Here is a 14,925-nt window from a genome sequence, read left to right as displayed (position 1 = left end):
GTCATTTAAGTCTAGAAACACAAATGACTTGTTGTTAATTAATTAAGTCAAAACAAACTTAATAAAGTATGATTTAGGAATATTAAGTGATAATAAAAGGCTATTTAAGAATTAGATCTTCTGAACATTTCCAAAAATTCCTGAAAGTCTATCTCACCATCTCCATCTACATCAACCTCTTTAATCATATTCTTCACATCAGAAAGAGCCTTATCATTGATTCCTGCAGATCCTTGTTCAGAATTATATGAAAACACATTAAGTAATTCATTTGCTGTAATCTTCCCATTACCATCTTGGTCAAATACTTTAAAAGCCGCCCAACATACTTGTTCCTTTGAGTATTGTTTACTATCTAAAGTAGCTGCGATGAACTCCGTATAATCAATTGAACCACTTCCATCACTATCAATATCATTTAGAATTGCAAGCAAGTCTGAGGGAAGCTCAGTAATCCCACTATTCTTCAGTCCTGTAATGATTTCTTGTGGAGTTAGAGTTCCATCACAATTAGCATCCAAAAGAATAAAGGCTTCCTTTAAATTACTAATTTGGCTCTCTGTCATCTGCTGAGCTATTACAGTAAGAGCAACCTTCATAAAACGATTGTATTTGTGGAATGCTCTGAAATTAGATAGCAGATTCAGGCCTGAAGAAGATGAAATAGATCTTCTCTTTGACCTACAGTACCTAAGTCCTCCCTTAATATAGCCATTTCTTCTCGAACCCATTAAACTGCAATTTCTGGGCTTTTGTTGGCATTCCAAGGCTTTTAGGTTATTAATACTTGAATCAATATAGTCGCTAGACGCTATGCCTGTTTTCATAAAGCCATCATTGGAGTAGAAATAGTTTCTAGGAGACAGGAAGAGAATGTCATCTGCAAATCTAGTAATCCAGGGATGGTTTAGTGCATCTCTGGCTGTAATCCTCTCAGCTGGATTATAAGTAAGTAATTTTCTGATCAAATCAATAGCAAGAAATGAAACATGCTTCCAGTCTTCCTCTTTAAAGGCATATACTCCCTTTTGAACTTTATGAAGTATTATACTATCATTACTACCATGAAAAGGTGGATATCCACAAAGTAGAATGTATAGGATAACTCCTAAGCTCCACATATCACATTGTTTGTCATATTTACCTTGCAATACTTCAGGAGCAACATAATACGGGGTTCCTGCTCGAGTATTTAAGGAGGTATCTTCATTGTTAACTCTCGCTGCTAACCCAAAGTCAATAATTTTAAGTGGAGCATTGTAATTCTTATTGAGAAAGAGGAAGTTCTCTGGCTTCAAATCACGGTGAACAATCCCATGATCATGACAGTAACAAATTGTAGATAAAACCTGCTTCATTAGGTTGGCTGCATAAATCTCATCAAAACTCCCTTGACTAATAATTCTATCAAAAAGCTCCCCTCCACTACAAAGCTCCATGACTAAATATATATTTTCTTTATCTTGATATGTCTCATAGAGCTTTACTATATTTGGATGATCCAAATTCTTCAAAATGTTAATTTCCTTCATAAAGTTATCTAACGCTTCCACTCTAGTCAGTGGAATCGTCTTAATTGCTCTGATACAGCCTGTCAATCGGTTAGTACCACTTTTAACCGAACCATAAGTTCCCTTTCCTATCCTTCCAGAATCAATAATATAATCTGAGTGTATTGACCCTTTGCATGCAGGAATTAAGCCTTCACGCCTAAACTTGCCTTGTGTCAAAGATAATTTAGGGCCACTACCTTTTTCAGATTCTGTTGGAGTTGCAGAATTCGAATTTGAGGTGTTTGTTACTGATATATCCGTTATACCCATTACTGTTGTACTTGGTGAAAGTTTAGGGATTGACTCATATTCACTTAAGCTTTCGAAACGGCTTTCATTAGACAACGCCATTTCAGATGTTAATTCAATTAAATCACAAATCTCATATTGTTCAAAGTAATTATCATTACCATTTCTATAAGCCAAAGGAGAAGTCGGGTCTGAGGTTGAACATGATGCCTGACTTTTTCTTTCCTTTGCTAAATACCTGTCTGGCGAATTTCCTACAATATTACCATGGTTAATTAAGCGGTCCACTGCTTCTTTTAAATATTCTGGCTTTCCATGAGTCATGTTATGTGCTTGGAAATTTCCTCTTTTATTATTTTGTTTTCTTCTAAGCTCTTTATTCTTGTTTATTTCTATGGAGTCCTTTTCATATCTTCTTGAACAAGCTCCATTTATTGCGTTTTGGCCCTGTCCCATCATCTCCTTTTCAGAAAAAGCATTTCCTTCCTAAACTTTTACTTTTTTCCTATTCAGAATATGTTGTAATTATTTCTATTAATTAATTCCAAATTATTAATTCATATGTCTATCAAACCATTAGCCTCGACGTTTATTCCTTATATATTTTATTATGATTTGAAGAAAATCAACAATTAGTTTAAAATCACTTTGGGTATTCAACTTAATTTGATTTTAGAGAAAATAAGCTGAATTATATTTGGTTGATTAGTCCTTGTGAACTAATTTGGCTCTTATTTATTCATAAATGTTATTTGCCAGATTTACTTCAAGTTTATAAGGGATTATAACCACATTATATAATGAAAGTTTGCAATGCTAATGTTCTAAAGTTTGCATTAATTATTACCTTTCTTTATCTTTTCGCTGATTTTTAATCTATTATTCACGCACGCTAATTTGCTTTGGCTATTATTTTGAACTTATTTAACTTGTTATAAATAATTATTTAAATAATTGGTTTTAACCGCCTAAACTTTTGTTTTCCATTAGCCATATTACTTAATCCATTTGTAAAAATGTTAGCGCTCTGAAGAATTTAATTTTGATACTTTTAATTATATTGCAAGAAAAATAAGAATTATTAAATAAAAATGTTTTTCTATTAGTATAAAAAAAGCTAAAATAATTGGTTGTATCTGTTTTATTTCTAAGCAATTCTATTTACAACAGGATATTAGAGAAGAAAATGTAATTTAAAAGAATGAATCTATACATACACACACAAAGATATTCTCGATAATAAAGCTCAACATAGTTATTTTTAAAAGTCAAATACCTGTACTATCCACTGCATTGCTGTTTCTTTTTGCCATGAATTCATTTCCCTTTGCTTGTTTACCCCTTTATTTATTAAAACACTTTAAAAGGCGCCATATGTATCATGTCTATTCTGTCTCGAAAAATAAATAGCAAATTCATAACTAGAATAGCAATAAATATTGAAAAAAATAGTGTTAGAGACGTGGGTCAGAGCAAGTCATTTTGGGAAGAATTCGTTTATTTATTTGACAAATTAATCCTAACATTTAAATATGCCACCAAAGGGTGAAAAAAAGACTAAGGAGCAAATTGCAGCAGCTGCTGCTGCAGGAGGTAGAGCAAAGCGCAAGAAGTGGTCAAAGGGTAAGCAAAAGGATAAGGCAAACCACTCCGTCTTGTTCGACAAGAAGACTGCAGACCGTTTCCATAGTGATGTTTTGAAGTCAAGACTTTTGACTCCAGCTGTCGTTGTTAACCAATTAAAGGTTAATGCCAGCGCTGCTAGAGCCATGTTACGTGACTGTGAATCAAAGGGAATTATCAAGCCAGTTGGAGAACAGACTCACGGACAAATGATATATACAAAGGCATAAATGGAATATTATTGTAAATTTACGCAGTTGATTACTTACCATTTACCAAATGTCTGAGTAGTCGAATAGGTTTAAATAAAGTAATTCATTATTTAGTATATTAAATAGTATTCATCTCTGCTAAATGGTCTTATTTGTATCTATGTGTATTTATTAATATTCATACATAAATTTAATTATTTGCTCTCTCTAAATTGTATTAAACTATGAGACAGCTATTTTCTATTAAATTATTTAGTAGGTCTATAGAAGTTTTATTGCGTTGAAGATCGATATTACTCTCACTAGTAGAGAGAGTGCGAATAAACTCTATGTTAAGACTTTGTGAAAATAGTATTATTATTTCGTCTAGGAGTCTTTTTGCTCTCTTAAAATCATCAATATAGTCAAAGGTTAATGATTCTTGATATTCTTGTTTCGAAAGTAAGCAATAAACTACTTGTAAATTGCTGAATATATGTCTAACTAGAGGCAAGAAAAACGAAATATCCGTAGTATTTAATAATAAATAAAGTATTTTAAGACCACAAAATATCATATAATATCCATTAATTAATTTCCCTTCAAAAAAGTCAACTTTGGATATATTTTTCGGTACAATAGAACCTGTCTCAATTTTAATTGAGTCGTCACATGTATTGAATTCATGATTAGTACACAAAAATGACAATTTAGCCCAATTAATTATATTAATTTCTATTGATGCTTTAATTAATAAATAATATTTCTCATTTGACTCATTTTTAGAAAACAATAAGGGATTAAAATAGTTGGCGATTAAAGCACAAAAAGAGCTTAAATAATTCATTTCTTGTTTTTCGCTTGAATAATATTTTAATTCTATGCTATTTATAATAATAAAAATTCGATTGAACATGTAATCCATAATACTTTGCATCCTATTAAAATACGCATCATCAATCATCTGTTCAATATCTTTAGGTAAGTAACTCAACTCAAGAGTCATTAAATTTTGAATATCTGTAAACATTTCCATATATGTTTGAAAGTAATTCCAATATTCTATATCATCTATGCAGCCTACCAAATTATAAGGAAATTGGTTACGTATTATTTCATATAATTCAAATTGTAAAAATAAAATAGTCCCACATCTATTATTCTCTTTATTATATGTTTGAATAATTTTAAGTGTTTCAGTAAATTTGATAGCAATTAATAGAATGCTCTTTTCATATGCACTAGAATATTCATATGTTCCATTGTTAATTTCAGAGTCGTTCATTTTATTATTCACCAAGAAAAGAGTCTTTATTATTCCAATGATTTTAGAAAATAATATGACTTCCCAAGACCTTTCAATATTCATTACAGTTTCTGCTCCAAATTGATTTAAATGAATTTTATTTACCATTATTTCAGACTTTCTCTTATATATTTCGTACATTCTAATGTAACGGTTCTGAACTAATTCTTCGAGAGTCTCTCTCGAAACTGAATTAATATCCTGCAGTAAATAGATATTATTAGAGTTAAATTTAGAAATAGCATGTTCAATTAAGCTTGCAATAGAGTTAAAGTTGCGAATCGATTCATTCTCAATCAAGTTTGGCTCATATTTGCCACTCACAGCATTCCTATATAAAACGCAATATTCGGCAGTATTATCAGATATCATAAATTCACTGTCGATAATCTCAAACATCACAAATAAATCAGTAATGTCAAGCTCTGGTTGAGCTGTAAATTCTAATTCAAAGCTCGTAATAAAAGTATTTGCAAGCCTCTTAAACGAGTTATAAAGTATTTCAGAAATCTCATCTTCGCATAGGTAGTCATATAAATATCCACATACTCTCTTTTTCAAATTTTCATATATTTTTTCAGAGTTTTCATTTAATGAAAAGTTATCAAAGTTGAATGCTTTTGCGTTAAAATCTGGCCACTTATTGATATAATTTCTAAGAAAATCCAGTATTTGAATACAACTCATCGCAAATTACATACTTTTGGCCACAATATTTCTCTAATTAGTCGATGTATTTGTTCATTGACAGAAAAAAGTTTGGGCGGGAATATTTGAATTTGTTAATGATCAAAATGACATGAAATTACATTAAATTTAAAAAAAATTAATGATAAATATTATGAGTTACATTTGTTAAGTTGGCAATGTACCCGGATATATTTTCCAGTGGAATCTGTGGAATTCCTTCAATTTTATTTAAGTCTATTTGATCAATCTGTCCTTTAGAAAGAGCCCACAAATAATAATATAATAAAACTGCAATAGGCTGTCCACAGAAACAAAATGTAATCCAAAACAAAACATTGCCAAGAGTTTCTCTTTTTTGAATATAGCTTGATTGGGTCCAAGATGAAAGTGGGACTTGGAAAACAAAGGCAAGCACGACCCACCCTGTCCATCCGATATCTAATGGTACAACTACCAAATATTCATGAATTAAAGCAGAAAATGTGAATACAAGTAAGCCTGAAAAAGAACTACTGAATCCCTTCTTTCTTAATGGCTTGAAAATATGTCTTGTGAGGAAGAAATGAACAGGGAGATTCCATTTTCTCCAATACTCTCCAAAATTTCCAGCATTCCACCAGTCAAGATAAAATGCTCTGTCTGCAAAACATGTAATTTCTCCAAGTATATTAAGATAATGGTGAAATAGTGAAACAAATCCCAATAACCACACATAAAGAGATGGAATTGAGAGCTTCATAATTCTAGTAGCCATATGACCTAAAAATTGGAAAATATTCATACTTTGAATCTCCTTTAATGTAAAAGTGTAGTGCGCAGTCACCATAACATATTGTTCAGTTATTATTTTGATGAGAATAATACATGTAATTAGTTCAATTGTATGTTTAATTACCTGCAACCACCTTATTCCACCAGTTCTTGGATACCAGAATTGAAAACACATAGTTGGTGCCATTAGAAACCAATAATGATATCTTAGTGATAGACTTGTTGGATATTTACTCGCAATTTCAGCTTCTGGAGAGGTTCCGCAAACTTCATGGAAGTCTTCATTATTTAATATGCATCTTCTGACATCGTGGCAAACATGATGAAATGATAAAGTTTTGAAAAACCAAACAAATGAAAAGCTGAGTAAAATTAAAGAAGAGAGAGGATTTGGTGAGTAAAATTTAACGGTTTTATATGGAATATAAAGCATCATTAGCATGTTAATCATAATTAACACCAGAGATAACCCCCCCGTTATTTTAGGTAAACTAGAATTTGCAAAACCACAATTAGCTTGATTTGAGTTACTATTTGGCTCGCAGTCATAAATATTGAGTAAAAATATTTTTAAAGAAGCAAGATACTTCTCGAGCAGATAGGAAACAAATACCAAAGCCAGTAGTTGACAAATACACCATAGAATTGGCCAGTTTTGAATTAAGTCTGTAATTCCCTTGGGAAACGAAACTTTACAGCCATACTTCATTGCATTTTCCAGTACAACACCCATATTTGTGAACACAAGAATTAATATAAACAGATTAAAAAATCCTTTTAGATTTAGGTCTGCTGAGTTCTTACTTAGAATTGTTGTGCTCGCCATTTTATGGGGAATATCAAATAACGGACGACCCCTATAATCTACACCTGAGTTCTTCATTTTTACAAAATCAAAAATCAACAGAAAGAATTATTTAATATACATAAATCTATATAAATATCTAAATTATTTTTTACTTGGCTATTTGCATTATTAATTCATCCTTTTTTTGTCCTCACACGGTGTAGCGCATTGGCGCCTAAATTTTGCACAGTCTTAATAAGTCCATAAGAAAAATTAGTGAGATGGGAGTGGAAATAAAAGGAAAAATCAAACTTATAATTAAAAGATTTTCTTGATAGCCTGTTAGCGATGTTAGTGACTGTTACTTCAATGGAGGGAGTTGGAGACTTAATTATTCTGAACTAACCCCTACATAGAAAGTTGACTCTGAGAGTCTTGATCTGTGTAACTTCTTTTACAAATTATTTTGATGTTATTTCCCATTGAGTCAGTGGTTTCTGATATTAAGTAGTGCTTTAAGAATGAGGATGATTTTAAATACGATAATGTCACATTATGAGAAAGTTTGATTTTCTCTGCTATTGCTATAAACTCATCTAGATTTACGGTCAGGTTGTCAACTTCTTCCACAATAGTATTCATCTGCTCCTCATCCCAATTTCTGAGCTTAATCTTTTGAATCTTATCGGAGAATAATTGTAATAGGAGATTCTCCAGCACATCCACAAATCCACTGCTCAACGCCTTATATCTAGAGAAGATCTTTGAAAGTCTCTGAGCTACCGCATACTTTTGACTCTGAATGAATGATTCGAGCACCATACCAATTGCTCCATCAACATCCTTATTTGATACGACTGGACTGAGTCTCATTTTTGCTTGAGCCTCTGCAAGACGAATAATACTCTCTATATGTCTTACAGTCATTGAAATGCCTCCGGTTTGCTGAGCCTCTTGTCTAATTCTCGAGTAGAATGTTATAATCTTTTCTTTATCAACGCTTCTAATCTGTGGTTTACAGTATTTCCTTGCGTATCTAATATATTTGCAGAGTAGCTTTTGGTCGATTGGTGCAAATCTCTGATCACAATTTTGGCTTGTATCGCTTAGGCCAGAAGAAAACTTCTTCTCTTGATCATCCTGATCCAAGCCACTACTTCCATACATTTCCTGACTATTCATGTGAGACTGAACCACAAAATTCGCCAATAATTCGTCTTTCATTGGATGAACCTCGTCCTTTAAAACCGCTAAAACATCAAAACGAGAAATAATAGGATCTGTCAAATCTACATTATCCTTAAATGTCAAACTGGAGTCATATTTGCCAAAAATTGGGTTTGCTGCTGCAATAATACTGCACCTTGCACGTAGTGTTGTCACAATTCCTGCCTTTGAAATTGAAATACTCTGTTGTTCCATTGCTTCGTGGATAGAAACTCTATCTTTATCGCTCATTTTGTCAAACTCATCAATCAAACAGATACCTTCATCAGCAAGAACTAATGCACCGCCTTCGAGTGTCCACTCACCAGAAATAGGATCTCTTCTAACTGAAGCCGTCAACCCAACAGCCGATGCTCCTTTCCCTGATGTGTAAATTGTTCTGTCAAAACTCTTTTCTACATATTTGAGGAACTGACTCTTTGCAAGCCCAGGATCACCAACAATTAAGACATTAATGTCACCTCTAATATGGTGGTGTTTACCTTCCACTTGCTTTCTAACCCCAGAAAATAATGAACAGGCAATGGCTGTCTTAATGTGATTGTGGCCATAAATTGATGGTGCAATTGATGAAACAATTTTCTCTTTTATATCAGGATCTCTGGACAACTCTTTAATTTTTTTGTAGTCCTCATCAGTGAGATCATCTTTTCTAAGTGCATCATGCTTCTTCTCAATATTATTGCAGAGTATTTGGGTTCCCAAAATTGGGAATCCAGATTTGATGTTTAACTTTTGGTCCCTAAATGTTCTGTAAATTCCAGTAACAATAATTTCTTCACCTGGACAGGCATAATCTACTAAGTCTCCACTAACAATGATTTCTCTGGACCTCGGAACTCTTCCAGCTGGAACACTACCAGGGGATTCTTGAATAGTAAGCTTTTGATAGTTTTCGTAAATCGTCTTTTCTCTGTTAATTACAAAGGGTCCCTTGCTCTGGCAATCGGTACATTTTCCAATATTCTTCATTATTGAATTGTTTTCGCTCAAAGATCCACTTTCAAACAATGGATTGTCTTCATAAGGCCCTAAACTATCGCAGCCACATTTTACACATTCCATATATAGAGATTTAAACTTAGTCAGAATGTCAGTTCTTCTAGTAATAATTCCAGAAACCCTGATTAACTGGTTTAACCATTCTACTCTTAAATCTCTGAGTTGATCAATATAGTCTAGACCAATCAATCTTACCATAATGGACTTACCAGAATATAAACTATGGTACATAGATGTTACGACCTCATATGCACATTGGTTAAAACATTCAATTACTGGAGTAGGATAAAGGTTCAAATAGTCCCAGAGTTTGTAACAAAAAGTAAAAATGTGCTTAACATCCACATACAAGCTGGTTTTTTCTTCTTGTACCATTTCTTCGATTTTTTTAATATAATAGAGATCTTCAAAAGAGATATTTCTGCCTTCTAATTTGTTATCACTATTTGAAATGGTTTTGTACATTGAGGAGAGTTTGAAGTCTTGTAGAAATACCTTAAATAGACGTCGAATGATATTTTCTACATGCTCACTCCATTCAGACTGCTCAGCCAATGGCAAATCTTGAATTAGTTCATTAATATCAACAATGGCGCCTCCTCTGGCTGCCTCGTCTGCCATCTCTCTAAAGGCTTCTCTTCGTTTCCTTCTCTTTTCAATTTCACCTTCATCGCCATCATCTGCATTAAATGTGGAAATTCCATATTTGTGGTGAATTTCCGTCTGCTTTCCCTGGGATTTCTCAGATTTCATTCTATCAAGAGCCAAATCTGCTCTTCTTTTTGCCTCAATATCATCTTCATAGTGAGTATCATCCAACATCTCAGGGTCATATTTATCTAATTCAGGGTTCTTGTTATAATCATTCATGAAGTTGTCTCCATACAAATCTTCTCCAAGCTCCTCCTCTGATTCATTTGCAATCTCTTCCTCATACACTACTTCATCAACCGCTACCTCTTCTGCCTCACTGTAGTCACTAGGATCTTGTGTTAATAAAATGTTTGCAATGCCATTGCTTGAAGAATTATTTCCATCATGTGAATTCTGTGACGACTCATCGTCATCATGAACTCTATAGTTGCTACTCATGATGAAAAGTCTAGTAATTATTTAAAATTGAAGCAACAATACTATTCAGCCTCTAGTGTTTAGTTTCTTTCATTAGCAACTTACGGAAAAACAGTGTCTGCATGTTTGCCGCCAAAATTGTGGGGAACTTTACTTACTAAAGAATTCAATTTTAGCAGTTTAAATAAAACAAAAAACTGCACTAATGGAATAATTAAACTATTTGATTTCTAATTTTTGAGCAGCTTTATAACATAATTTGTTACTAAACCTAAAGCACAGTATAAATAAATTACTCATTAGTAATAAATAGGTGCAAAATTTGTAAATGAGTACAGTACTCTGATTAATTAATAAAAAAAAAGACGTTCTTTCTTAAAAGATACCTTTTTTATAACTTTTTCCATTCTTATTGTTTATTTTAATTTATTTATTCTATTTTTCAGTTGTCAATTAGGAGCCAACAGAATTTAAGAGGGAAATTTTCGGTTTTAGAGAACATAACCATGTCTGAAAAAATTATAGGCAAGGTTTTCAGGGTCAAAGATAATCAAATTCATATCTTGAATTCTCCATCATCATTTAAAGACTCACTTAACTCTATATTACTCAATGCTAAAAATAGGATATATATTTCATCTTTATATACGGACAATGAAAATGAGGTAAGGGGAAAATTTTCAAATAGAATTCCCACTGAGTCATAAAATCTCAATTTATTATTAACTCATTAATTTGTATCTTTATAGATCACCAAAACACTAAGAAATGTGGCTGAACAATTAGAGAATAGTAATGCTAGAGATTTAAAGATTAAAATAATTTTAGATTATAATAGAATGACAAGAAAAGAAAATATTAACCCATTTATTAAGGCACTCAATAAATATCCAAACTCAGTAGTAATTTCACTCTGCAAAATCCCAATAGTTAATTATTCAGGTAATTTACTTGGACGAGCTACATGGAACGTGATAAATATTCTTTCAAAATTCAAGAGAGTATCGTTTCTAAAGGAGGTGCTTGGAGTATATCACATAAAAATATTTATGGCAGATGACAACATAATTATCACCAGTGCAAATTTGAATTCTGAATACCTTTTAAATAAACAAGATAGATACATAATGATTACAGGTGCAAAGGAAATATGCGACTATTTCGAACAATCATTGGATTTAATATCAGAATACTCGCACAGAGCTTTATCAGAGGGAGAAATACAGAAACCTAAAAAACTCCATTTTAACGAATTAAAAAAAGATTTAATGGAGTTAAGTAGTGATACAGACTTTCATGATAAAATAGCATCCACAATTAAGAAAAAGTTGAACAATGAAGATACTTCTGATGATTGTGTACTGGCATCTTATTTTCAATGTTCTCCAATAAATATCAAATCTGAAGAGCAAATCATTACAAATATTTCCCAACTTTGCGATAAAAAAAACACAGATATTTTTCTGATCGCTCCTTACCTAAATCTTCCCAAATACCTTATCTCACTGCTTAAAAATAGAGAGAGATCAGTAAATATAGTATCTGGAGTTCCCATCACGAAATGTGATAAAATGATTAAGAAACACAATAAACCGTCCTTGGAAAGAATCAGAACTCTTGTTCTTCCAAAACTATACACTTACATAAATTACTCATTAATAAATCAGCTTAGGACACAAGGAAATGGAATCATTAATTATTTCGAATATAAAAAGCCTAATTGGTCATTCCACTTTAAAGGTATTTATTTTTTTAGAAATATTAGCAAATCTAACCCTTGTGGCTCGAATGTGCAAAATCAAGGGCAAATCATGGCTACTACATTTGGAAGTTCCAACTACAACTATAGAAGTACTAATAAGGATTTCGAGTGTTCATTTGTCCTAATACCCAATCAAAATAAAATTCTTGAAAAATCTTTAAATAATGAATTGACAAATATAATGAACACATCTGTGAAACAATGCGCGCCAAAAATCACTTGGAGACGTTTATTAATTTTGAAAGTAGTCAAAATATTTCAAGAATATTTGTAGCAGAGAAGACTGGAGACAATATAGATAGATTTTTTTCCGGTGCTTAAGAGAATCTGATATATACATATAGGTTTTGTTTGTTGAAAATGGAAATTATTGATCAAAACTGGGCCACTTTTGGATTTTACTTTTTATCAGTTGTAATATGCACCCTTTCAACTATAGTATTTTTCCTTTGGAAATCTGATGGTGAAGTAAACACAAAAAAAGACATTTTTGAGACAATTAACTCTCCTTCTCTATCCGAAGAAAATGTTATTAGATATTCCAGACAAATTGCACTTAAAGAAGTTGGAGTATCTGGCCAAGTAAAATTAAAGAATGCAAAGGTATTAGTAATTGGTGCTGGCGGATTAGGTAGCCCAATTTTGCTTTATCTTACTGGAGCCGGAATTGGAGTTATTGGAGTTGTTGATCATGATACAGTTTCAACTAGTAATTTACATCGCCAAATTATTCATTCCACAGATAAAAACCATATGAGCAAATCAATTAGTGCTAAACAATCATGTAATTCTCTTAATCCAAATACCCGAATTATCACATATCAAGAGGCTCTATCTATTGATCTAGTTAAGGAAATATTTCCACTCTACGATGTAATTGTAGATGCTACCGATAATTGTAGAAGTAGATATTTAATCAATGATGCGGCAGTATATTATAAAAAGCCTGTAGTTTCTGGAGCTGCACTGAAATGGCAGGGCCACGTCACTGTATATAACTATTCTAACGGTCCATGTTACAGATGTATTGCACCTAGAGAAGACAATGGAAAGGTCGATGGTACTCCTGGAGGTGCAGAAATTTTTGGTGTATTAGGAATGATGGTAGGCGTTATTGGCTGTTTACAATCTACTGAAGTCATTAAAGTAATACTTAATGACTTTGGAAAGGGTGATAATAGTGGAATTGACTCTCCTAATCAACTTCCTGTTTTATCTGGGAAAATGCTCTTTTATAACTCATTAAGTAATGAACATATGGGGACCGACTTGTTAGAATTAGAGATAAAAATAACCAATGTATAACATGGGGTAGTAATCCTATCCCATTCTTTAAGGCTGGGATTGATAGCTATAAAGTATTTAAGGGAATGGAAATGGCTAAAGACTCGTTCTACCCAATTCCAAGCTCAAATATTCTGAGCTCCGATCATTTTGAAGAAAAAATTAATCTTGCAAGAAAATCAAACATTGATATCAAAATCTTTGACGTAAGACCAAAGAATCTTTATGATATTTCACATATTAAAGGCTCCAAGAATGTATTAGAGGACGACGTCATTAAGGGCCTTGCAAGCTTAGGCGTTCATACTAACTCTAAAACCGGTGAGATTATTAACTGGCCAAAGGATAAAAATGATCAAATCAAACAATTTTTGGTTGAATACTTTCAAATTAATGAAAACTGTATTATTTTAGTACTCTGCTTAAATGGGGTTAGATCTTACTATATTTCTACAGTTATTCAGCAATGCTTTGATAAACTAAATATGAAAGTATCAAACTACTACCTGAATGGAGGAATTTCATCTATTAGAAGCAAATTACTCAAAAATTTCCCAAATTTATAGAAATTTATTTATACTTAATTTTCAAACCTAAAAAGCAAATATCACATTTTTTGGAATAATTGATTCAGGTTTTCCTATGCTTTTTAGTGACATAGTTATATGTTCATCTATATAATTATTATATTTCTCAAGACAGTGATTCAGATACTTGAATAAAACTATATATGAATAATAAAAGTCGGCTTGATCATTTGTATTGTGATCTTGATTTACTAATTTACCTCTTAATTCACCAATATGTTGGTTATATAACCTTTTAACAAAATCTATTAAGAATAGCAAAACAGTCTTAATATTAGTTTTTTGCGATTTACTTATATTTTTTATTACTATTGAAAATATTTCGGTGAGTCTAATTGAATTAATATATCTTGGTGAGTTTTTAACTATTCTTGGAGAAAATGTATTTAGAAAAGGCAGTTCAATATTAGAGTTAATCGATACTTGATATAATTCCGAGTTAATTATTTCGCTTGGAATTTGACCAAAAAGATAAATAAACTTGGTCAGATTATTTGCCGTGTGCAGTTTATCAAAATTTTCAAAAAACATACAAATACCTTTAGAACCTGTTTCTAACTTTAAGTGTTTTTTAATGTATGGATCACATAATAAATTTGAAACTAGCTGATAGTAAACTGCCTTGTTGGCATCATTTCCCAAGTCAATACTTGCAATATTACTGATTAAGTTAAATAAAAAAAGTGATAATATGGTCTTTTCAGAAAAAACACTAATTCTTGGAAGTACACTTCTTTCCAAGGCTAAAGAATATAAAACTGAATCTTCGGTAACCACATTAATTATATCATCTGATAAAATTTGCAAAAATTGGTGTATGAA

The 14,925-nt window shown here is 31.9% G+C and overlaps 8 protein-coding genes across 8 annotated transcripts; 3 read left to right on the top strand and 5 right to left on the bottom strand.

Annotated features, from left to right (window-relative positions):
* Positions 1–104: 104 nt before the first annotated feature.
* Positions 105–2,261, bottom strand: Chro.20118 (CDPK2). Its single annotated transcript, XM_663313.1, has 1 exon — positions 105–2,261. One exon carries the CDS (start codon positions 2,259–2,261, stop codon positions 105–107), a length of 2,157 nt encoding a protein of 718 aa, XP_668405.1.
* A 1,073-nt stretch (positions 2,262–3,334) lies between these two features.
* On the top strand, positions 3,335–3,655 carry Chro.20119 (hypothetical protein). Its single annotated transcript, XM_663312.1, has 1 exon — positions 3,335–3,655. One exon carries the CDS (start codon positions 3,335–3,337, stop codon positions 3,653–3,655), a length of 321 nt encoding a protein of 106 aa, XP_668404.1.
* A 199-nt stretch (positions 3,656–3,854) lies between these two features.
* Chro.20120 (hypothetical protein) lies at positions 3,855–5,609 on the bottom strand. Its single annotated transcript, XM_663311.1, has 1 exon — positions 3,855–5,609. One exon carries the CDS (start codon positions 5,607–5,609, stop codon positions 3,855–3,857), a length of 1,755 nt encoding a protein of 584 aa, XP_668403.1.
* Positions 5,610–5,748: 139 nt separating this feature from the next.
* On the bottom strand, positions 5,749–7,266 carry Chro.20121 (acyl-CoA:diacylglycerol acyltransferase 1-related enzyme). Its single annotated transcript, XM_663310.1, has 1 exon — positions 5,749–7,266. The coding sequence occupies one exon, from the start codon at positions 7,264–7,266 to the stop codon at positions 5,749–5,751; it is 1,518 nt and encodes a 505-aa protein (XP_668402.1).
* A 312-nt stretch (positions 7,267–7,578) lies between these two features.
* Chro.20122 (DNA replication licensing factor MCM2) lies at positions 7,579–10,491 on the bottom strand. The annotated part of the gene is made up of 1 exon (XM_663309.1): positions 7,579–10,491. The coding sequence occupies one exon, from the start codon at positions 10,489–10,491 to the stop codon at positions 7,579–7,581; it is 2,913 nt and encodes a 970-aa protein (XP_668401.1).
* Positions 10,492–11,309: 818 nt separating this feature from the next.
* On the top strand, positions 11,310–12,506 carry Chro.20123 (silencer-associated factor). The annotated part of the gene is made up of 1 exon (XM_663308.1): positions 11,310–12,506. One exon carries the CDS (start codon positions 11,310–11,312, stop codon positions 12,504–12,506), a length of 1,197 nt encoding a protein of 398 aa, XP_668400.1.
* Positions 12,507–12,592: 86 nt separating this feature from the next.
* Positions 12,593–13,537, top strand: Chro.20124 (ENSANGP00000008492). Its single annotated transcript, XM_663307.1, has 1 exon — positions 12,593–13,537. One exon carries the CDS (start codon positions 12,593–12,595, stop codon positions 13,535–13,537), a length of 945 nt encoding a protein of 314 aa, XP_668399.1.
* Positions 13,538–14,109: 572 nt separating this feature from the next.
* Positions 14,110–14,634, bottom strand: Chro.20125 (hypothetical protein). Its single annotated transcript, XM_663306.1, has 1 exon — positions 14,110–14,634. One exon carries the CDS (start codon positions 14,632–14,634, stop codon positions 14,110–14,112), a length of 525 nt encoding a protein of 174 aa, XP_668398.1.
* Positions 14,635–14,925: the final 291 nt, after the last annotated feature.

The sequence above is a fragment of the Cryptosporidium hominis genome (assembly GCF_000006425.1).
Source record: "Cryptosporidium hominis TU502 chromosome 2 CHRO012034, whole genome shotgun sequence".
Taxonomy (NCBI): Eukaryota; Apicomplexa; class Conoidasida; order Eucoccidiorida; family Cryptosporidiidae; genus Cryptosporidium; species Cryptosporidium hominis.
Note: the sequence above shows the minus strand (reverse complement) of the source record. Positions and strands in the feature narration are given on the sequence as shown.